Source organism: Bidens hawaiensis, unplaced genomic scaffold, assembly GCF_021521415.1.
Source record: "Bidens hawaiensis isolate Kalapana, Puna unplaced genomic scaffold, B.hawaiensis_p1.1 tig00038191_1, whole genome shotgun sequence".
In the NCBI taxonomy this organism is placed as follows: Eukaryota; Viridiplantae; Streptophyta; class Magnoliopsida; order Asterales; family Asteraceae; genus Bidens; species Bidens hawaiensis.
The window spans coordinates 1130-27017 of NW_027496707.1; the positions used below are offsets into that span (position 1 = coordinate 1130).

Sequence of the window (25888 nt, forward strand, 5' to 3'; positions counted from 1 at the left end):
GCATTTATATGAAATTATAGAGTAAACTATACAACCCGGTTGAACCTCCTGTACAACCCGATTCAACTGATTATATCTTTTTTAGTCCAATTCGGTGCAAATAAAACACGGTTTTTAAAACATTGTTTATTACTTCCAAAAAAAGAAAATAATAAAAAAAAGTCAAAATCAATGATTCATAAAAAAGTCAAATCAACAATCAAATATCATGACCCAACGAAGAGGCAAATCCCACATTCCAACTACGACACCTTTTAGCTCGCCGGTGTTCACCATTCTTTAACATTCTCCGATTATTATTATTATTATTATTATTACAGCATCCGATCATCAATCCTGCGTACAATTAGGGCTCCAAATTACACCAACAACAACAGCATTTCACATCTTACTCAATTACTTCAATGTTATAACTTATATAGCCTTCAAATTCAGCAAACATGCATTCAATAATCGGCACACGGTGCCGTAATGCTCTTCAGATTCATCTCCGGCGAACGATCTCGAGTTATAGTTATTATTCTCAACCGTTAGTTTCACGCAGTTCCGGTAGTCATATTATTACTCGCCAATTCTCCGGTCGTCGGCGTAATCCGTGCGATGCTTCGACGAATTCGACGCGTGTTTTCGGACAATTGAATGCGTTTGTATCCGATTTCTCGTATACTCCGCTTAATAGATCTGTAAGTGCATGTTAGATTGTTAGGTTTAGCTGTGTAATTGTATGTACGATCTATTGCTTGTTTGTGTGATTCCTTTAGGTTTAGAGAATTAGACAGGCAATTGAGTTTGTTGATTAATGCATTTGTGATATGTTTATATGATTGTAATTGTTCATTGCATATTTGTGTGATTGCTGTTAAGTTTAGATGGCTTATTGAGTTTGTTAATCAGTACATTTTATAATAGCTTTGTATGATTGTAATTATTCATTGCATCTTTGTATGATTGCTTCAAATTTAGACAGATGATCGAGTTTGTTAATCGGTACTTTTATGACATGTTTATATGATTGTAATTATCCGTTGCATCTTTGTATGACTGCTTCAAGTTTAGACAGACGATCGAGGTTATTAATCGATACATTTATGACATGTTTATATGTTTGTAGATATCCGCTGCATCTTTGTATGATTGCTGTAAGTTGAGACAGACAATTGAGTTTGTTAATCAATACATTGTGACATGTTATTGTAATTATGCATTGCATTTTTGTATGATTGTTTTAAGTTTGGACAGCCAGTTGAGTTTGTTAATCAATACATTTATGACATGTCATATATGATTGTAATATCCTTTTAATCTTTGTATGATTACTGTAAGTTTACATAGCCGATTGAGTTTGTTAATCGATACATTTATGACATGTCATATATGATTGTAATATCCTTTTAATCTTTGTATGATTACTGTAAGTTTAGATAGTCGATTGAGTTTGTTAATCAATACATTATGGCATGTCATATATGATTATAGTTATCCGTTGCATCTTTGTATGATTGCTTTAAGTTTAGACGCCAATTGAGATTCTGAATCAATACATTTATGGTATGCTTATATGATTGTAATAATCAGGGTTCTATACCTAACGGATATGCTTCATTGACAACATCCAGTACCAATGATGCAAAAGGTAAGAAGATAAATGAAAAGGAGGTAACAAATCTTGTTACAAAAGGAGAGAAAATTAATAATGCTAAAATTCTCAGTACACTAGCAAAGTACTTGTGGATGAAAGATAACACTGAGTTCAGATTAAGAGTGCTCACTGCTATGGGATTCCTGGTTGGAGCCAAGGTGAGTAAATGGAGATTTAGGTTAGGGTTTGTAACATTAAGGGTTTATGATGGTTATTATCATATTTAGAGTAGTGGTTGTTTTTTTTCTATTAGGTATTGAATGTTCAAGTTCCCTTTTTGTTCAAGCTAGCTGTTGATTGGCTAACAACAGCAACAGGAAACCCTAGTTCACTTTCTGAGTTTTCAGCTGCTAATTCAATAGCTTTAGCTGTTTTTGTGAGTCCCGCTGCTGTGTTGATTGGTTATGGCATTGCAAGAACTGGGGCTTCTGCTTTCAATGGTACTTCATTATGAAGTAATTGCTGGTGCTTGTTTTGATACTGTGCATTTGAATTCAAGTTTTTTAATGAAGCAAGTTTTAGCCTATAATATTGCCACTGTGGGCCCCACCACACAAAAAAGAACAGTCGGTTTGGACTCATTTTGTTTATTTGTATTGTTATAGAGTTGCGAACTGCAGTGTTTTCCACGGTTGCGCTGCAGACTATTAGGTCGGTTTCAAGAAAGGTAGTTTACTTTTTTGATTTGAGATGTTGGTGATAACTATATATCTTGGAAAAGCATAAAGCTCATGGTATATTTGTGTGATACAGGTGTTTACACATTTGCACCAGCTTGATCTGCGGTATCATCTTAGGTATATTTGTAATCTTCCGGTCTAGTGGGGGTATAAGTTATATTGTTATCATATTTGCTTCATTTACCTACAGAAACCACTGTCAGCATATTATTGGAATTAATGCTTTTTTTATTTTTCTTGCTTGTATCAAAACAGTCTTTTCATATAGTTTCTATAACCATCGATACAAACATTTCATTTCTTTTTGTTTCTTTTCTATTTGCAGCCGAGAAACAGGTGCTCTAAATCGAATTATTGACCGTGGTAGCCGAGCTATTAACTTCATCCTCTCAGCCATGGTATTTAATGTTGTACCAACTATATTGGAGGTAAAGTCTGTCCTCTTACTATTTTTTATAATTGCAATATCACTTGTTTTCATCCTTCGTGCATATTTCAACTCAGCTGACTCAGCATGTGCTCTTGTAGATTTCTTTGGTGTCGGGTATTCTTGCATACAATTTTGGGGCACCCTTTGCATGGATTACTTCTTTGTCAGTTGCTGCTTATGTTGCCTTCACGTTGACTGTGACACAAGTACCTATTTTCCTTTTAATTATTTATTTATTTATTCTTCTCCCATGAATCAGTTCTGTTTTTGTCTTTTGCAAGTGGAGGACTAAATTTAGAACAGATATGAACAAAGCCGATAATGATGCGAGTACACGGGCAATAGATTCACTTATTAATTATGAGGTAAGGAGTCAGCAGTTTACTAATGACAGTTATATGCATAACTTGCTTTTATATGCAATGATGATTAGTAAAATCTTCTCTTTTCTTATTTTTGTTTTCCCTTTTTCTTTTTTGCACTGACTTTTGTAGTTTTTTTGGCCAGACCGTAAAGTACTTCAACAATGAGCAGTTCGAAGCTGATGAGTATGATAAATATTTGAAACGTAAGTCTCTCTTTTCCAATTGCCGGTTTTCTGTTTATGTTTGTTTACGTTCATTTATGTTCATTAGTTTACGTTTGGTTAAGTTTGTTTGTTTATATATTTATTTTACATTTTAGGCTTATTACATTTTACTCTTGTTTTTATGAAATTAATATCGCCTGTTAAAATTTAGTCTGGTTTTATTAACTTTTTTTAGTCCATTGTGTTCACCCTTTTCTTTTAATATGCTATCTTCATTCATCTATGTAAGTTGTCTCCATTTGTTTATACTATTAACGAACGAACGCAGACCACGTTCAGTTTCTTAGTGACCGAACACGAACAAGAAAACCATGAGTCGTTTAACTGTTGGTCTTCGATCATTTAATCAGTTAAAGTTAAATGAATGAACACGAACATGCCCCTTTTGTGTCCGTTCAGTTCATTTACAGGCCTAGCCACCTAGGAATGAATTGAGCACGCTGAAACTCATCTGAATTCTATTATTGTAGCGTACCACCTCCTTAATCGTTTTATTCAGAGATTTAGGTTATGATTGTAAATTTGTAATAATACCTTTTTTGTAAACATAATTAACACATTATTATCTATAAAGCATAAACTTCAATAGCATTTGATCTCAGGTTATGAAGATGCTGCCTTGAATACACAGCACAGTCTTGCATTACTTAATTTTGGTCAATCTCTGATATTCAGTGTAGCTCTCACAGCAGCAATGGTATTGAGTTCAAATGGTATTTTGAATGGTGTCGCGACAGTTGGTGATTTGGTAAACCGTCTGTATATTCATATTGCAGCTTACATTAACAAAAGAAATATGATTTAATTATGGCCATATAAGCTATTTAAGATATTTACAGGTTATGGTTAATGGGCTCCTATTCCAGCTGTCTCTTCCACTCAACTTCCTCGGTAGTGTATATCGTGACACTGTTCAGAGTCTTATCGACATGAAATCCATGTTTCAGCTGCTTGAGGTAAGTTTGGAATATAGTTGACATATATATTCTTATCTGAGGTGGCAATATCAATTGATATACTTTTGGATGGGTTGATTTTGGTTGTGTTTCATCTCAAAATGGGCCATATAGAACATTTAGCTAAAAGTTGAGTGCATTGACCTGGTGAAACATGTTGAAAGTAGCTCAAAAGTCTATTGGACAACATACTTTTTTTTACCAGGCTTGTAAACGAACCAAATGAACACGAACGAAGCATGTTTGTCTTCATTCCTTTAACTTTAACCGAACAATCGGACGAACACGAACATTAAACGAACTGAGTTTTATTGTTCGTGTTTGTCCGTTAAGAAATGAGCATGTCCATGTTCATTTATTTTCGTTCGTTAATAGGATAAGCGAACAGTTCACGAGCGTAACGAACAAACATAATTGAACATATATGAACTAACATAATTGGTTAAACACCAATTAAAATAAACTGAACATCCGGGTCCAAAATTTAATAAAGGTTCACTAAACTGTAATGGGTGATATCTTAAATTCATAAACTAGACTAAATAATAATGGTCCTAAAAGATTAAGTAAATATATAAACCAACATAAATGATCAAACGCTAACGAATGTTCACGAACATTAATGAATGAACCCGGCATGTGTTCATGTTCATTTATTAAACAAAATGAACAAAAAAATTGTTCAGCTTCGTTCTTTTATTAAGTAAACAAACATATACAAACTCCCGTTCAGTTGAACGGTTCACTGAAAGTTCGGTTTGTTAATTGGCCTACTTTTTACACAAATATTGTAATAATTATGTTTTTGTAATAACAGTTAGCACCTTCTTTATTTAAATTTTGTAAAAAATGGACAAGTGTTTGTGGGCCCGTTTTGGCATGTATCAGAAAATTGTGTGTTGCAAGCCAAAACTATTTTGACCCGCTACCGAACATCCTCATCTTGCTGCCTCTAATTATTAACCTTAGTTAATTTGTGTTTTTTTATTGTTTTATCAGGAGAAAGCAGAAATTAAAGATGGAGATGATGCAAAGCCCCTGAAGTTAGATGGTGGCAGCATTGAATTTGAAAATGTTCATTTCAGGTGAAATTTTAACTTATCAAGCCGGTTAAATTTCAATTGTGAGTTTGTGACCGTTGACCAAATCAATTGCCCTAGTACTCGCATCATTGTATAATATAAGATATGATTGCTTTGTTGATTTTGTTGCTCGGGTTTAGTTATCTGACAGAAAGAAAGATTCTTGATGGGATATCTTTTGTTGTGCCAGCTGGCAAAAGTGTGGCTATTGTTGGAACTAGTGGTAGTGGTGAGCTTTCTATTCTACTCAATTTATAATATCATACAGTTTGAGTTCATGCTCATGTTTAATAAGTAAAATCTAATTCTTGTTAGATTAATTTTGTGCGCAGGGAAATCAACAATTCTTAGGATGATCTTCAGATTCTTTGATGCCCAATCTGGCACGGTAACTGTTGTCTGTTAATTTCTGACCTGATTCTTGATTTGGGTAAATAAGTAATTGGTATGCTATGAAGATATGATTACAAACACTTTATTGTTACAGGTGAGGATAGATGGTCAGGACATATGCAAGGTGACACTCGAAAGCCTTAGAAAACATATTGGTGTTGTTCCGCAAGATACAGTAAGTTTTATAAATATTGTTCACGTTATCCATTTTATGTTCCCTTTTAAGTTGGCATTTGTTTGATTTATGCAAAGTGTTGTTTATGAGCAGGTATTATTTAACAACACAATATTCCACAACATTCAGTACGGTTGTCTCTCATCTACCCCTGAAGAGGTTTCTTCATTTGCAATATGCTATTTATAAATATTAGTATTACTTAATGTCTTCTTTTCTCTAATTAATATGTTGTTATAGGTATATGATGCTGCACGAAAAGCAGCAATTCATGACACTATCATGAAATTCCCTAAACAATATTCCACACTTGTAGGCGAGCGAGGCCTTAAGGTTAAAGAATATAATTATTTTCTTTATTTTGCTTTTTCACTATCTTCATTTTCCTGATTTATTTTTACTCATTACAGCTTAGCGGTGGTGAAAAACAGCGAGTTGCATTAGCTCGCGCATTCTTGAAAGCACCTCCAATTTTGTAAGTGGATTATAGTATGCTAATTATAAAAGCTTTGAAGTTTAGATCATGCAACATCAACTTCTTTCAGGTTGTGTGATGAAGCAACGAGTGCTCTAGATAGCACAACAGAAGCAGAGGTACTAAGTGCATTAAGGTCACTTGCTAATAACAGAACATCTGTCTTTATTGCTCATAGACTTACAACTGCAATGCAGTGTGATGAGGCAAGCCCCTTTTTCTCTCAAAATATTAAAATTATCCTATTGATACGAGCTCATACATTTCGGTTCAGTTTTACCTCATGGTCATGGGATGCACACGAGCTACAAGCCATTCCAGCTCACTAAAAAGCTCGATCCGAGCTGAGCTTTAAAAGAGCTCAAGCTCAAGCCTCACTTGTAGAGCTTAAGCCAGCTCGTGAGCCTAAAAGAGCCTGTTGTTTATATAATTTTTATTTAATACATTAAATATATATTTTGTAATAACTATTGCTATAATAAAATTATGAGAAAAATAAATAAATAATATATAGTATTTTATATATAAAAACTATAATTAAAATATATAATATAGAAAATAAGTATAAAAATATGATTAGAATAATAATAAATAATAAACCGGCCGAGCCGAGCCGAGCCTGAGTTTGAAAACTACTTACGGACCGACAGCTCGGTTATCTGTCGGTTCACGTAGTTTCTTTTCCGGTTATATCGGTTAATATGCAAACTGGTTTGGTTAAGTTGTGGTTCATTGGGCTCCATTTTTGGGTTTGCTGGTTATTTGGTTATTATAGATTTGGCTTTATGAAATTAAAAGATTTATATAAATCAAGTATATTTAGGCCTGACTTTACCATTAGTTAAAGATTTTTTTAACAACAATGCTAACACCAAAATAAAACATTCAAACAAAATCAATTGTTCGGTTATTTGGTTGACACAAACCATAACCGAACCATAAAATTCAGTTTTTTGAAAATAATTATCAAAACCATCGTTTCTTTGTTTGGCTCGGTTAAATTGGTTACAGTTTGATTATTCGGTCATTTTGAGAAAAAATTATGTGTTTTGTAAAGTTTTTCGGTTAGTTGTATAAATACATATTTTGTGTTGGTTATTAGATTATAGTTATGGAAGGTGGAAGGGTTGTAGAACAAGGCCCTCATGAAGTTCTATTGTCAAATGCTGGTCGATACGCGCAGCTTTGGGAACAGCAAAATAGCACCATTGATTAACTTGACGTCATCAGAACGGCTTCTTATAGAGTTATATAGCCATTGATGATAAATAAAGTGATGGAGCCCATTAAATTAAACGGGTCGGGTCTTTCTTTTTCTCGTATTCGTATAGCCATTGATTGTGTCACAAAATAAGGTCTATATTTGAGAAAAAGAAAAAGGCATTCTTTTACAAATATTAAAGCTCACAAACTTATATTATTGCAGAAACAAGCAATTAGTAGGGTTTTGGATGTGAAGTAATTAAATTATTGTGTTTGTAACATTTAATCATAAACCAAGTGTCTTTGCATACATACACGAGATCAGAAGGTGGTAATGGTATGTTGATTCTTGCACCATCCCACAGTTAACCAATAAACGGTTGGACAAAATTCCAAAATTACCCCTCGGCTAGCACGAGCCTCTATCGATGCAGTTCTGTCAAATTCCGCACTCCATACAAAGTAGCTAACTTTAGGAGGTGTCAAATTATTTCAAGGAAGTTCTTCCCCTCCCCGTTGAGACCCAGGTCCATTGGCCACACACGTCGGACATGTATGATTGAGTTCTCTTCATATTTTCAAAAAAATTAAAAAAACTTCAAACACTCTTAACAATTATTTATCTTATTTTATTTATTATATGTATATTAAATACATTATTTGATGGTTGCATTGTCATTCAGTATATCTAATTTAGTGATTACACATATGTAATCACAAGTTTACATGTATGTAATAACTCAATTACGTACGTGTAATAAACATTTTACATATATGTAATCAATAAATTGCATATAATATATGACAAAACTACCATCAAGTAATATTTAATATAAAAAATACATATGTGTGTGTATAATATATATAATATGAGTATCATTACAAAACTCTTATATATATATATATATAGGCTAAGTATAAAATGAAAACCCATTTGAGTTGTGAAAACTCTAGAAACCCATTTTCAATCACATGTTTTTAATCAATGTTTAAATCTTGTGGTCCACAATTAAAGTGAATAAAAAATGTAAATATAAATATAACTTTTTCTCTCTCCTGTAACCAAAAAATGTTTCGATGTTTTGTATTAAATGTTACAACATATATAACATGTAACAAAAAAAAAAACGATGTTACATAGGGTTTTCGCGGGTTTTCACAACTCAAGTGAGTTTTCATTTTAACCTTACCCGATATATAATATATATATATATATAACAGTTGTTCAACTCGAAATCAGAGATTTGTAAATCAGTGGTTCTGATTTCATTGACAATCGCTATGAATCTTTGCAAAACAGACTTCAATCTCTCACTCTCCTTGAACTTGAACTTGTCGAGTTGTTGTTTCAATCGATCTTTCTTTATGTCCCTCAACTCGACATTTCCCTCAAACATTTCAACAAAAGCATCATACATATCTTTAGCATTAGTGTGATGATTCATACTTGTCAAGATTTCCCATGAAAGTCCTAATTTCAGCATGGACAAGACTTTGTCATCTCTTTTCTTCATCTGCCTTTCCACTGTAGCATTGTTGTTTGGTGCCTGAGATGCAACATATGGTTCATCTTTAATGGAATTCCGTAGTTCTGTGTCATTGTAGTTGACGACTGCCTCAAACAATACCTTCCACTTTATATAATTTTCTTGACCAAGCAGTCTTGGTATTTTGTTGGTTGAGACCTCTTGTTCATCAATCTCTTCAGATCTGAACTCAGCCTCGTCCAAACCCTTCCAAGCTTCAATCTTTGACTCAAAACCTTCAGTCCCGTGGCCTTTAGAGAGCTTACGAACTATATATATATATATATATATATATATATATATATATATCCTTAAACGTGTGAAACACACAAAGTGAAGAAACTATATGCGGTGACATTTTTGTAATAACTCTAAAATTACACTTTACAAGTAGAATTATTATTGCTACTCCAGTACACTTTTGTTGTAGTGTAATAATTATCACACCACACCAAAATGAAGTAGATAATAATAATTAGCGTAATTTTTATCAGTCTACTTAATTTTGTTGCAATAATTATTACCTTTACAACATAATTGAACTATACACACACGGAATGGATCTAAGAAAACTTAAAAAATACGAGAAAATTTTAAGAAAACCAGTTTTGAATTTTGCAAAAGAAAATTAAAATTAAAAAATTATGTGTAGCTAGAGAGATTCATATAACTCATAAGCTATATGTAATTTCGTACACTGCATATTTTTTTTAAAGTACTAAATTATAAGAAACGAAAAAATAAAAGAAATTGACTAGATGATATTTTTCTTCTCATAACTTTGTAATCATGAGACACTCCCCCCTCCCCCCCCCCCCCTCTTTTTCTCTTTGTATCTCTATATGCGCGCGCGCTCTAAAAGACATTGACATATGGAGAAATATAAAAAACCCATAAAACATGTACTTTGGGATCTCGATTGGAACAAAGGAACAACTTGATTTGATCAAAAATGGCCACTTTAGAATCTGCATTGATCTATAACGCAAAGTACAAGCAAGCCCATATTTAATTAACCATTCTTTACTGGATTTCGCTTCACCAATGTATTTAAGAGTGTATAAACGTCTAAATAGTTTTGCTTATTAATAAGAGACGTTATATACAAATCACTTTTTTTTCTGTATCTTTTGCAAAACAAAAAATTATTTTAATACCGTATGAATATCATATGAAATTTGAGAAGAAAATGACGGTATCAGTTTTTATGTAACCTATAATAGACTAGTAGCACAGATGATACTGTCTATAAACAACATTTTTTATTTGACCTAATGGTCTATTCTTTATGATAGACCATTGGGTCAAATAAAAAATGATGATTGTAGTTCACAAACAACCAATAAACCAATAACCTAAACCCTGTTGGAATGTTTTTTATATTCAGGGTTCAAGCTTGAGCTAAATCCCATTTCTTTAACACAAATTGTTTGTTCTCCAATCAATGCATTGTTTGTTTGATCACATAGCTTGCTAGATGACCTTCTCATCTTTAGTTTAACGTCCATCTACTCTTCAAAACGTTGTGGGTAGCATACGTTAGGCTCTAATGTGTTTAGTTTCTTCAAAGAGTTTTCGAAAAAGTCAGTGTCAGAGACAGCATGTTTATGTTTATTGACTTTTTCAGCAACAACATATGTTGTTTTCTTTTTTGTCTACAAAAATTTAACATGCGTAATTTTTATGAAACATGAAAAATGGAATTCAGCAAACCTGAAACATGTGTGATTAATTATTAAAGAACATGGTTAATTATTATTTAACATGTCTAACTGGAATTGCTCAACATATATATGTATTAATTACGCAACAAACTTATAACGTTGTACACAAATCACACAAATACTTGTTAACCAATTACACAAAGCCAAAACTTGGATTTACAATCAAGAGTAATTACACAATCATCGATTTGTCACGTACAATATATGACTTTGTAAACATTTATATGACGGTTAAAATATCTATCAATCAAACAAACCTAATGAAATCTCATTCATAACAAAGCTACTGATATGGTATAGAAATGGTGAGATATTATAAGCACACCATATCTCGTATCATAACAATAATGTTCTCTATATAGAAATTCATGCTTAGCAATATTAAACATGTTTTAAGTTTCTTCTTATATCAGTCATTGGTCCTTTTGCTTCGGATTTCTTTTTAAGCGTCTGATTCAAATGGGATTGCATAGTTGAGCTTTTATTATAGCGTAGAAACTAAATAGACGCTTGCGAGATTATTGACGAATAATTAGGAATATATATATATATATATTGGGGTGGGATCTAGAGAGAACTCCTCTTAAAGAGAGAACCAGAGAACTAATAAAAACTATTTTTAACTTTTTTTAAAAAATAATTTGCGATTTTTTTTTCTTTCCTCCTTCTAATAAGATGATATTGTTCCTAAAAAAAACCTGGCGATGTAGTGCATATGTGCACTAATGTGTATTGCATATATACGATAGTGTTTTATTGCATATAATACAACACAATTGCATTATACAATACACACTATTAAATATATGCAAATACAAACACTAATAATTGTACTCGAAACAAACTATCGCATATACGTAATACAACACTAATGCACATATGCACTATATTGTTTTTTTGGTATTTTTGTATATAATATAACACTATTGCACTGATACAATACAAAAAATTGCATATATGTTATTCAACATTATTGCACATATCAAAATACACACTAGTGCACATATGCAATAAAAAAAGTCGATGTATTGCATATGTGCACTACAACGAGTTTTTTTATTTTTTTTATATATATTTTTCGAGTAAATGGAAACATAATATAAGAATAATGGCAAAAACGGAAATTTAAAAATATTTTTTTTAATTAAAATAAAAATATTTCTTTATTAGTTCTCTAGTTCTCTCTTTAAGAAGGAGTTCTCTCTTGATCCTTTCCCTATATATATATATATATGATGGAATTTGATGACGATAATATACACTTTGAAGCAGAAAACATGAACTAATTTTCATGAATTTGTGCTACCGCATTAATGAAATTAACCGTACGTTTTGTACAATAAAGAGGCTTTGTTTTCACATATTTTAGATCCAGACTTTCATTGATTATCGTTCACATATTTTAGCTTCGAGTCAACTATATATATATATATATTTTTAAAATTGACTTTCATTAAAAACAAACACAACCAACGACTATCATCAAGACGGAGAAAGACGCCGAAAGCCAAAAACCAAAAACAACAATCACGTTACATCAAATAAACACCATCTTTTCCAATCCACTACCCCTATCTTAGATCTATTTTTGTACCAAAGAAAACCCAAAGATTTTATATCCGCAACCATTTCCACCACCTTAGTGTTCTTGCCCGAAAAAATCTTTTCATTCCTAGCCCGCCAAATCCTCCAACAAGTAATGATGACAATGCCATGAATAATCAATCTCTTGTTCCCCGTCGCACCACTAACCTTATGCACTTCCACCAGATCATTGACATGGAAAACAAAAGATCTAGGGATGTTGCACCATGAACCAATCGCATTCCAAACGGCCATAGAAATGAAACACCCGGTTAACAAGTGCTCGAGCGATTCCTCATTACTCTCACATAAAGCGCAACTATGATCATCACAATGCAAATGACGTCTAGCTAAAGCCTCCTTGGTTGGAAGAGAATCCAGAACGGCCCTCCACATAAAAATATTACATTTTTTCGGGACCCAATCGCTCCATTGAAAACCGAAACTCCCAGCATCCACAACGGACCGCACCATCCATCTTTTAATCGACGAAACCTCGAACTCTTTGCAGCTACCAACCGCCCAAGACCATGAATCTTCACGGTCATCCATCACCACCCCTTGAAGGAGATCTTCCAACTCTTGCTTCTCGATCACCTCCTGTTGGGAGCAAGGAGCTCTAAGCCAATCCCACACAATGCGACGAGAGGATCCAGTGACCACCAACCGATCTGCTAACAAGACATTTTTATGTTTTTCTACCGCATATAAGGACGGATACTTGTCCATAATCGGCGCCGAACCCAACCACAAATCCATCTAAAACCGAACTTGGCGACCATTCCCAACTGTGGCCCGGATCACTCTATTAAAACCCACACCATCAACCTTAAATTTGTTCCAAAACATAACACAATTCTTCCAAACCCCGGGAACCCCATTATTAACCGGAGCAAGCCCCCAACCGCGCGAGGACCCGTGAATAGACAACACTACTCTTCTCCACATCGCGTGATGATCGTTTAGAAATCTCCCAAGCCATTTAGTAATCAGCGCTTGATTATTAACCTCTAAACGAGCGATACCTAAACCCCCTTCTTTTATAGGTTTGGTGACTACCTCCCAAGCCACCCATGACATCTTCCTCACTTCATCCGAACCACCCCATAAGAACCTTCTCATCAAAGCTTCTAAATCATTGATAACCTTCTTGGGTGCCTTAAAAAGCGAAAAATAATAAGTGGGAAGACTATCCAGCACCGATTTAATAAGGGTTAACCGACCGGCAATAGATAACGAATTAACTTTCCATTTAGAAAGCCTCTTCTTGAACTTGGACACAACCGGTTCCCAATTAACCACCCTATTCATGTTAGCGCCAACCATAATCCCTAGATAAGAAAACGGGATTCTACCCGGCTTACAACCCATGAAACCAGCTTGGATATCGATCTCACCATCTTCTACACCTACTCCAAATAACACTGATTTATGGAGATTAATCTTTAGCCCCGAACACAAGTAAAATATGCGAAGAATACGTTTCAAGTTATCAAAATTAAAAGAAGACCACTCTCCCATAATCATAGCATCATCCGCATAAAAAAGATGGGATAAAGTAGGACCTTCATTAGGAAGAGTAATACCATGAAACGCACCTATATCACAGGCTTGTTTCAACATACCTGAAAAAGCCTCCATCAGAATAATAAAAAGAAAAAGCGATAGCGGGTCACCTTGACGAATGCCTTTATGACACCCAAATTCGAATGTAGGAGATCCATTAACAAGAACATATGATCTGGTCGCCGACAAAATACCACTAATCCAATCACACCAGACCGAAGGAAAACCCATCTGAGAAAGAACCGACAACAAGAACTCCCAATTCACATTATCATAGGCTTTATCGAAGTCAATCTTGAACATAAAAATTCTTCTCTCCCTCTTCTTAGCCCAAGCAATAACCTCATTAGCCACCAAAGGGCCATCAAGAATATATCTCCCGGATAAGAAAGCCGACTGATACTCTGAGACAATCTTATTCATAACCGTTTTGAGTCGATTCACTAACACCTTCGACACAGTCTTTAAAATACAACCAATGAGACTTATCGGTCTAAATTCCCCCAAAGATGACGGATTATTAACCTTAGGAATTAAGGTGATAAAAGACGATCCAACCCCCGAGCAAAAACTTTTAACACTATGAAAATGATCAAGAATATCCGCAAAATCCTTCTCGAACAACTCCCAAAAAAACCGAATGACCCTAAAATTAAAACCATCCGGCCCAGGAGCTTTGTCACTACCGCATTCAAAAACCGCCTTCTTGATCTCATGCACGGAAAAGTCACTGATCAAAAAATATCCGCCTCCACCGAAGACAAGACCGAAAACCCATATCCAATCAACCGAGGCCGATGTGTAATAGATTCTTTAAACTTACCAGCAAAGAAACGCAAAACTTCCTTTTTAATGAGAACCGGGTTTGTTTCCCACGCCCCATTCACTTCCAAACCCGGAAAATAATTTGAAGCTTTACGTTTATTAATAAAACCGTGAAAAAATCGAGAATTTTCGTCTCCATGAATCGCCCAATTACACCAAGCCTTTTGCTTCAAATCCCGGTAATAATGATTATCCAACTCGCCTAGCCGTCTTTTAATTTCGTTTAAAGACCATGTCTCTTCTTCCAACAAATCCCGAACCTCCATGGTTTGGTCCAAATCACGCAACTCTTGCTCCAATAAAACCCTTTCCTCATTTTCTTTGGCTTTACAATCAATCGCCCATCTAGAAATAGCATCACGCAAAGCTTTAAATTTATACAACAATCTCGCGTCCGGAGAACCATGAAACGAGCCATCAACAAGCGTCTTCTTAACCAACGTCCCAAAATCCTCTCTACCAAGCCATGAATTGAAAAACCTAAACGGTTTGGGACCATAGTTCTTGGAAGAACCAATTTTCAAAACCAACGGACTATGATCCGGCTTATTCCTTTCGAGAGCAATATACTCCGCACACGGCCATTCCATAAATAAGTCCCAATTAACGAAGATTCTATCAATACGGCTTAATTTATTTCCTGCAACAAAAGTAAAACGCCTCCCTTTCAAGGAGTACTCATGAAGATTCGAATCATCAATGAAATCGTTAAACTCATTGGCCTCACCCACATTAAACAAAGAATTCCGCCTATCCTCGGCACACCGAACCGAGTTAAAATCTCCTGCCACAATCCACCTCCCATTACCCTCCCCGATCAAATCACGAATTTCCCTCCAAAGTGCTCGTTTAGTAACTAGATTTTGAGGAGAATAAACATTGAGAATATGAAACAAGCTACTCTTTCCTTTCACAGTGCCCGAAACTAGAAGCCAATTATTATTCTTGACCACCCTTTCCATACGAAAGACTTGGGAATCCCAAATCGATAATAACCCACCCGACCTTCCAGACGAAGGAACCCAATCAAATGAATACTCACCATAACCCCAAAACCGTCCCACATCCACAGAATCCAAGGAAACAAATTGCGACTCTTGTAAAACAATAAAACTAACCTCATGATGGAACCATCAACTATATATCAAGGAGTGTTTTTAGGTTAAAAAAAAACCATGTATGGAACATAATTAGGAGTGCCATAAAAGTCATTGATAGTATTTTATGTTGATGTGCATGTTGTCATGTTACCAAGTGTTCATGAGGAATAATCACATCTTACTAATGCATTTGGATGCAAGAAATTACCAAATGATGTAGAAGTTGCCCAGGTATTTCATTTTCATGAGGAAGGTTCATGTACAAAATGATATTAACATGAGAACGTAGGAAACAATACCAATCTATCAAAAACAAGAACGTAGGAAACAATACCAACTATAATACCAATTTACATAAGCAATATTTTATAATAACAAAGAACAAACCCTAAATACTTTATAATAACAAAGAAAAAACCCTAATAATAAGAATAAAATAATCAAAATTAGCAACAAAATAATAGCAGGAAATACTTATAATAGCATAAGAAAAAATTCTAATAATAACAAAAAAAATGTAAATCAAAATAGTTATAACGTCTCATAATCGGAAATCAGTAAATACGAACAAAAAATAACTTACAACAAACATTTAGAAAAACAAACATAATAATAACAGTAAATTGGTTTTTACTGTTTTTATATTAAAAATGATTTATATTTGTATTTCAAATAAATAGAACTTTAAGAGCTTTCACAAACCAATAGCAAGAAGAGTCAAAGAACAGAATATTCAAACCATGGAAAGTAAAGAAAAATGACTAATTAAAAGGACGAAAAGAAATGCGGATTGATGAAGTGCATGCATTTAATTATTAAAAGCAATAAGCTTTTTATTTATAACACAAGAAAAAATCAAATTAGTCACTTCTCATTCAGGAGGTTCAAAACTATCATCTCTAATCAAACTATGCATCTAAATGTATAAAAACAAGACTATATATATTATATATCACACTGCCACTTTTGTTCAAACCATGATGCTTAAGTTGAGTTCCGTGAATGAGGCCACAACAAATCTATAACCTCTTCCCGGCCATCTGTACACGTAGACTGAAGATCGAAAACTTCTATAAGTGCCACGGTAATATAACATCGTTTTCAAATACAATACAGAAAAGTCTTCACAAACCAAAGGAGAGATAAGAAAACGAAACAAGATTCACAACCCTAAATTATAAAAAGTTATTAAAGTAGTTTTCATATATGAAAGGTAAAAACAAGAAATATAATAAAATAAATATTTATGAGTAAGATAAAAATAAATATGTGGATATGCGATGTGAAAGATTTTTTAAAATAAGAGATAAATTCCAAAAAGTTTGATTTTCAGTTAAATTATAAGGTAGAAAAGGATGAAAGGGATGCGAATGCTCAAAAGACTGTCAAGAACAAACATACTTCTAAGTTAGACTACGAACGGCAGAGATTAATACTTGAAAGGACGTTCTTGATGATAAAAATGCAACCGGTACGGTGATTGATCGGCTTCCTTTGGATATTAAGAAGGGAGCTCCCTTCAGTCCAACCACATATAAGAAAGGATAAGATCATCTCTCGAATCATTGATACAGCCACAATAGTTCAAACTATAGCGCGTCTATCGTGTTTGGATGAATGAGCCGACAGCAAATCCATACCCTCTACCTACCTTTGAATGGACTGAAGAAAGCTCTCTATTATTAATCCCAAAATTGACTACATATGAAAAATGAAAGTGTACAAATATGTCTAAATCAATCTAAGATTTATTAAGAAATTCATAAACCTCCAACCAATCAAAAATCCTATTCACTTAGTTGACCTAATCAAACAGCTTTACTGCAATGGTAACTTAACCATTGCATGAAACAGGATTATTAAATATTAATTATATGTATGCTAACTTGTAATAAATTAACTTCAACATTTTTTTCATTAGTGTTATTATTAGTGTCACATCAAAGGGAGGGACACAAATCAAATATCAATCAATACAGGTGGATAATCTAAGAAAATTATATTCTATATATATATATATCAATCAATCAATCATGCCCAGTAAAATCCCACCGACAGCAAAGCTATAAGTAGGGTCTGGGGAGGGTGGGATGTAGGCACGCCGTACCTCTATCCAAAGGAATAAAGAGGTGGCTTCCAGAGAGACCTTCGGCTCTAAGTACATGTATATGAAGCAAAATAAAGGAAATCAAAGTTTAACAGTTATATAAAAACTACTACTAATTATAATAATATTAATAATAAGATCACAGTTTAACAGCTATATAAAAGCTAATAATTATTATAATAATAATAATATATGTAAGGGAAATACCATTATGGTATGTGACCTAAATAAGTTAAGTCTAAGCCCTAAGGTATTCAATTCTCTCTAAAAATCCTTAACTTTAATTCTACTTCTCCACGAATTCCTATCCTCAACCATGTCCTCGGAGAGGTTTAGGTCTATCAAATCATGCCTAATCCTCTCATCCCAAGTCAATTTCGGTCGTCCTCTACCCCTCCTCCCCTCTATAGTAATGTTTTCTACGGATCTAACAGGATTCGTCGTCTGTCTTCTCTTTACATGTCCAAACCATCTCAATCTCCCCTCTCTTATCTTGTCTGCTATGTTCGCCACCCCTAATCTCTCGCGAAACACAACGTTTCTTATTCGGTCTAGCCTTGTGTGCCCACACATCCAACGTAGCATTCTCATTTCTGCTACCTCCATCTTCCGCACTTGTGCCTTCTTAATGGCCCAACAATCTGTTCCATATAGCATTGCAGGTCTAACTGCCACCCTATAGAATTTTCCCTTTAGTTTAGTCGGGAAACTCTTGTCGCACAATATATCTGTGGCTGCTTTCCATCTACACCATCCTACCTGAACTCGGTGAGTCACATCACTGTCTAATTCCCCATCGCTCTGTACAAATGATCCTAAATACTTGAACTTCGTTACCTGCGGGACCACCTGCCCTTCAATTGTGATCTGTGCGTCTTCACTGTCGTTTATCCCACCAAAATCACAGTGGAGGTACTCCGTCTTAGATCGGCTAATCTTTAAACCTTTTGTCTCTAAGGTTGTTCGCCACTCCTCAAGCCTCATGTTTAGATCTTGTTTTTTCTCAGCAAGTAACACAATATCGTCTGCGAACATCATGCACCACGGGAGAGTCCCCTGAATCGACTTTGACAACTCATCCAAGACTACTGCAAAAAGAAACGGGCTCAACGCTGACCCCTGGTGAAGACCTACCTCTACAGGAAAGAAATCAGTATCCCCCACTGGCGCACGGACACTTGTTTCACTCCTGGTATACATATCCATAATTATCTCTATGTATTTCCTGGGCACTCTTCTACCCTCCAAGCACTCCCAGAGCACCTGTCGTGGCACACCGTCGTAGGCCTTTTCTAGGTCAATAAACACCATATGTAGATCACGCTTCTTCTCCCTATACTTTTCCATTAATCTTCTTATAAGGTGTATTGCCTCTGTGGTGGAACGCCTCTGTGGTGGAACGCCCCGGCACTGATTGGTTTGTATCTTCTTATAAGAAAATCATATTCTAAGTCATAAAAATCTTGACACCAACATATAACATCAACAAAGACAATTCAAACAAATGAATAAACTTTTATATTACTCCAAATATAAGTTAAACATCATGTTATATATGTCGGCTTGAAGATTCTAGGATTCTAAATAATAATCAAAATAACTTAATAATGTGTATCATGAGAAAACGTTTTATAAACAATATTAAATTCAAACAAATTTATAAAAATTAATTAAAAAATATATAATTCTTGAAAACTCTCGTTTCCAAAAGTTTTGCAAATTAAAAGGATTTGCAGAAACCCTAAACCTAAACCAGTAAATAAAATACAAACCAATCAGTGAACAGAAATGTGAAATAATTAAATCACTACTTTTAAAACAATAAAAGAAGGCCGGATATATATATAATTAAATAGGAAATGTGTGTGTTAAGATCAGCAGCTTACTGATGAACAATACATGTGGCCGGCCACAGTCAAGATCTGCCATCATGCTGAAATTTTAGTTACAAAGATTCATGGAGTGTTTGATTTATGTGAAACAACAAATGAATTAAATCTAAAAATATATATGAGGAGTTTTAGTCGTGAAATGGTATGGGAAGGTGAGAAGCAAAAATCACGGAAGAGAAACTGAGTTTTTATATACAAGCTAGGAGACGAAACATATATGGTGGGTTGTTGTCTTGGAAAATTAATATAATAATAATAATAATAATTAATTTTCTTCTGTAACAGTAGTAGAATTGTGGCCTAATGGTTTGGGTTCTCGTGGATATTTAAGTTCGAATACCATTTGTGACTAGGCCTTGTGCAAAGGTTGTGAGTTTGAATCCCAAACTCACCCGGGTTTTCGTCCCACCGTGTGTTACACCAGAGAGTTCTGCTCATGTGGTGGCAAAATGGCTGTCAAGTGGCAGTCGGCGGTATGGTTTCCCGGGGAACAAACAAGCCAAACTCTGAAGCCAGTGTGGGCCCGGTTAAGACAACATAGTCTGGCCAAAGTGAGGCATCGGGGCTCTCCAAATTTGGAGAGCTTGGTACCCTAAATAAAAAAATGTCGTCGTTCTAAAAAAAAGTAGTAGAAGACCAATGAATTGGGGGTGGAGTGGTAATAAACATACTTGATATTCGATGTGACTCAGGTTCAATTTCTGCACCCAGCATTTTGTTTCATCGGCACCGGGGTGATAATAGGAGACACCAGTTGGATTCTTAAACTGCACGGGTTTGTGTTTACGGACGTTGGCCTTAGATGAGAGTTTTTCCCAGATAAAAAAAACAAGTATATTTTGATGTTGTGAATTTAGTCGGTATCCCGTTTGAATGATTAATTGGCCTATAAAAAAAACAACAGTAGTATAAGTATTTATTGTAAAGTTAACGATCGTAATTGTAATTACTTATTTTATTGCATTTAAGGTACTTGTTGACTAAAATTTGCTTTCTTGGGAATGAATACCTCTACAATCAAAACTATTAAAATTAATAGCAAGGCCAATTATTATTATTATTATTATTGGTGGTGGTGACGGCAAGGTTTGCGTTAACAAAGAAAGAGAAAAAAGCTTAGCACGACCCAACAAGAAACTAAGAGACGTAGAGTACAACCCAACAAAAGGAAAAAAAAACACAAACGACATTAAGAGCAACACCCAAGTTAAAAGTGCATATTCATAATCTCCAGTTCCCCACTCCTTGATATAGATCTTAGAACGAGTCGTGAGAGTCAAAGGAAAGCCAACTCTTTGATGTCACCTAAAACATTGTTGAACGAGGTACGTAACCTTGTTGTTGCGATTATACATCTCCAAAAGGTAGCATAGAAGATAGAATAAATCAATTTGGTTTTCATGTTACTCAGGCTACAATCTTTTCTATATTTGATAAGGGACTTAATGTTAGTAAAATTAAACGTAGTAGGAATTTTGGTCCACCTACAAACCTCTTCCCAAACAACCACGTTCTTTCCAAACAACCAGCATGAACAGATCATTAATCGACACATTTGCAACATGCATGTATCACACAAGAAAGAAAACTAGTACAAAATGCGTGTGGACATTAGACTTTGATGTGATCAAGTTATGTAGTTCGCCATAATTGCATGTTTAAGAATTCATGGCCGGCGTCCCGTTGCATCTTCGTAACAATCATACTTTAAATCATACGAGGAGGGAAATTTGACAAAGTAGTCTGGAATTCAAAATTCATATGGTGTGAAGACAATGTTTCGCATGGTGTTTGCTACGTACGGTCAACCATGGTTTTCTTTTAAGTGAAAAAATATACCTTTTATGAGAAGACAATAATTACGGGATTAATAGGAGCAATTTCATATATATGAAATCAATTCATAATAGGTCATTATACCCTTCTTCTTACACTTCATAGTCTAATGGCTTAGATCCTTACATAAAAAAGAAGCTATAAATGTTAGTTATATAAAAATATATAGACTTAATGGTGCAGGAGCATCGACATTATTTTTTAATTTTGTTACTTTATCTTTTATTTTTATTTTGTGTATATGTTTATCTCTTTTTTGTTAGTATAACTAGAATGTTAGGATTTATTGTTTAAGAAGTTATTTTTATTAAGTTTTATTATAAGAACATTGTTTTTGAAACCTTTAGTTCGTTTTGTCGTTTTTGTTAAATCATAAGTCTCTTAAGTTATTAATCGCTTCCAAACCTGTATCACTCAATATAGTTTGATGAGATTACTATTACATTATTCAATTTTAAAAAGATATATGAAATTATTGTTATTTATTCGGTAATATCAAATAATAAGGAAAAATAATATTTTGATAGTGAGAGAGAGAGTAGGAATCACAATGATCATCCATGGAAAATATTGGGAGGCAAAATCATGTGACCGGTGTTTTTGTTGATACAATGCATGGAAATTTATGAGGCAGAATAATGTGTCTATGTCTTTGTGGGACCCTACATCTGTCCAGGTTGAATGCTTTGATTTAACACATGATTCTTTTGAGTTTTAACTTTTAACATTATGTCTTATTTTCAGGAAAATATACCATAGTTATATTTATTAAAAGAAACTCATAATGAGAAACATAAGAACATTTATTGTACAACCTCAGATTAATAATTCAGAGCTGGGGCGGTAAACGAATCAAACGTTAACCAAGCCACCAAGGACCATGCATGTTTTTTTCCGATGTTAGTAAAGCTTCACGAATCGTCGGTTAGTCGCTAGTTATTACGGTATTTGATTTTAATAATATATTTTCTTTGTTTATTGTTATAATATTAAGCTTCATTTAAAAAAAATTAACTTATATATTTGGTTACCCCTTAGGGCTATGGACCTTTTTATTTTGGCTCAGCCGATGCACTTAAAATCTAGGAGACGACCCTGACTGTAAACCTATTTATTTAACATACATGGTGTCTCGATAAGTTTGTAGAAACGTTTTAGAATCGATCTTGATCACGTACTAAAATATATTACCATTAGTGAAACTTTTTATACGTCTAAAATTATATAACATTATTCTTTAAACATTTATGTAACCATTTTAGGTACTACTCTATTTAGGAATGGCAATGGGTCGGGTTTAGGTATTCTCAAACCCATACCCGGTTATAAAAGTCCGTCCCAAACCCGTCGGGTTTTAATCGGGCAATTACCCGTCTGGTTTCGGGTTTTCCCATCAGGTTTCGGGTTTCCTATCGGGTTTTGATAAATACCCGTCAGGTTTCTGCCGGGTATTGATTACAAAGATGGTTACCATAGAAGTAAAATATCTTAAATAATTGGCATAAACAAGTTTCTACAAATAATATACTTGGAATATAGTGTGTGTGTGTGTGTGTGTGTGTGTGTAATATAATAAGTTATATCGGTTATATCGGGTACATCGGGTATATAATCGAGTAAATGGGTCATATGTTATCGGGTAATCGGTCGGTAATCGGGTATATTATGTGACATCTGCCCTGATCCGACCCGACCCAGGTACCCGTTTCTCTGACCCGATCTCTTTCTTTTATGATTTAATATTTATTTATACTTATATTTTACTTTTAATAATAATATATATTTTCCTTCCCGCCTCTTTCTCTCTCTTTCTTTCCGCCGTCCCCTCCCTCTTCCTTCTCTCTTTCCGCCTTCTTTTCCCTCTTGTCGCCGTCCCGCCCTTACGCCTTGTTTCCCTTACTCTTTGCTTGTCCTTTGGTTCTTCCCGCCTAAGGATGTCTGCAGCTCCACGCGCCAGACTCCTTTCATGGAAGCCTGCGTGAAGGCATCTTGTTCCTGCGATGCGTGAAGAGAACTCTTCTCGCAGCGCGCTAAGAATGCATGTTCTTCCCGCAATGCGCTAAGAATGTATGTTCTTCCCGCGATGCGCTTAAAATTCTAGTTCTTCACGCAGCACGCTAAGGATTTGTGATTCTTCCCGCAGTAGGATTGTTGTGCCAGCCTTCGCGCTCGCGCACTCAGCCTTCCCGCGCTTAACCCTTGTATCTTCTGTTTATTCTAGCCGTTTGCTTTTGTAAATGTCTTTTCTTCTGAGCTGTTGACCTAACCTATCTAATGTCTGAATAATTACTTTCGGCGCAGCATGCGTACCAACCCCATTGGTTGGCAGATAAAGTGACTGACATTATCTTTTGAGATCTGCTTTTGCCATGCTTTAACCAGTAACTTTATCTGTCCTCTCCCATGCCTTTTTCTGAATCCTGTCAGCCTTTTCCTCTTTTTCCCTGCTACCATATCTTTTGATATCTTTACTTTTCAGAACTTTTTACTGTTGATATCTTTTCTTTTACTCTTGGAGATCTTTTCTAGGGTTTGTGTCCCCTAGGGTTTGCCTATATATAGTACTATTTTCTTAACACTTCACACACTACACTTATTCTCTTCCTCCCTTTTTGCTCTCTGCCGTTGTTCTTCAGCCGCCTCCCTCCTCTCTTGCCTCCGTCTTCCTCCCTGTTCTGCCCTGCTTTTCCGGTAATATATATATATAATAATTTACTTATTAATTATGCTAACTTATAATCAAGACTTAAAACAAATCATTAAAACAATAATCTTAATTATAGGTTAACTTGTGCTTGTTTAAAGTTGGTTCTTGCTTTATCTTACACCGCACCGTTTATCAAGTGAGTAATCTCGTACCTAATCCCTTTTTGCTTTTAATGTTTTGGGATGTTCATGTGTTCATACAAACTTGGAGTCTTAAACTTGTTTATGAACTTTAGTCGCGCAGTATCCCATGTGTTGAGGACGTAGACTTGGCTGTTATTTGTATGTGTGGATCATTAACCGTCTTGTCGGTCTATTCCGCAGTTTTCATGGTACCATTAGATGAACACGGGAGAACTATCGTTTATGATTTTCTCTTTTGTTACACTTGCACAGTTAGTCTTGTTTGTGAGCTCAATTGTGAGCACTGGCAGTCTTGTCTCTTAGAGTTGGTCCCGATCTGATTACACCCTTGTTGAAACCCAGACATACACATGTTGCGCGCAGATTTATTGTTATCTATGTATTGTATTAAACTTGATTTCTCACCAACACGATAGTGTTTGACGTTTATTTTAACACATGTTCAGGTTTGCAGTAGCTGTTTTGGAGCTTGTGGACACATAGGACGTTTTTACTTTTGGACCTAGATTAAAATGTATCAAGACAAGTTATTACTGTTCGAATATTTTGATTTATAATATATTGATTTATGTTGGTTTATTTATATCTTATGTATACGTTGCGCATGCGTGAATGAATATATTTATTAAATATTGACACCCAATAGTGTCACGAGTAATGAAACAATATGTGGCGCCCCGATGTATAATCCGCCTTTGGTCGGGGTGTTACAGATTGGTATCAGAGCTCGTTGACTTTAGGATAGGTGGTTAGACGTAACGGCCTAGAATACCTAAGAGTCCCTTCTCGCGCATGAGAGAAATCTCATGTTTGTGCGCTTATTGTTAATTACTCGTTATTTATGAATATGCTCGCGCTTGCGCAGTATATGATTTTATGTTTTATTTCGCGATATTTCGATTTTTGTTGAATTTCGATTTTTATTGATTTTACTTACATATTCGTTTGTTGGATTTGAAAATCCGAAAAGTCATGGTGATACATGAATAGTTGATTTTCAATTTCCATTTACGATTATGTTCTGAGGTTGGAGACTTGAAAAGTCATGGTGATACATGAATTGTCAACCTCCAAATACTCATTTTCTTGTATATTTTATATTGAGGATTGAAAAGTCATGGTGATACATGAATCGTCAATCTCCAATACTCGTTTGCTCGTATATTTTAAATTGGGAATTCGGAAAGTCATGGTGATACATGAATTGTCGATTCTTGATTCGAATTTGTTACCTTTATTAAGTCTGCATTTAGGGT

At 34.7% G+C, this 25888-nt stretch overlaps 1 protein-coding gene across 1 annotated transcript; it reads left to right on the forward strand.

Annotated features, from left to right (window-relative positions):
* The first annotated feature begins 243 nt into the window (after positions 1-243).
* LOC143590153 (ABC transporter B family member 25, mitochondrial-like) lies at positions 244-7652 on the forward strand. Its single transcript, XM_077070722.1, has 20 exons — positions 244-683; positions 1576-1797; positions 1893-2079; positions 2245-2306; positions 2393-2436; positions 2645-2747; positions 2848-2955; positions 3031-3114; positions 3257-3317; positions 3941-4086; positions 4178-4294; positions 5294-5379; positions 5517-5605; positions 5709-5764; positions 5864-5944; positions 6038-6103; positions 6185-6277; positions 6355-6419; positions 6490-6625; positions 7522-7652. Exons 1-20 carry the CDS (start codon positions 441-443, stop codon positions 7633-7635), a joined length of 2163 nt encoding a protein of 720 aa, XP_076926837.1. The 5' UTR covers positions 244-440; the 3' UTR covers positions 7636-7652.
* Positions 7653-25888: the final 18236 nt, after the last annotated feature.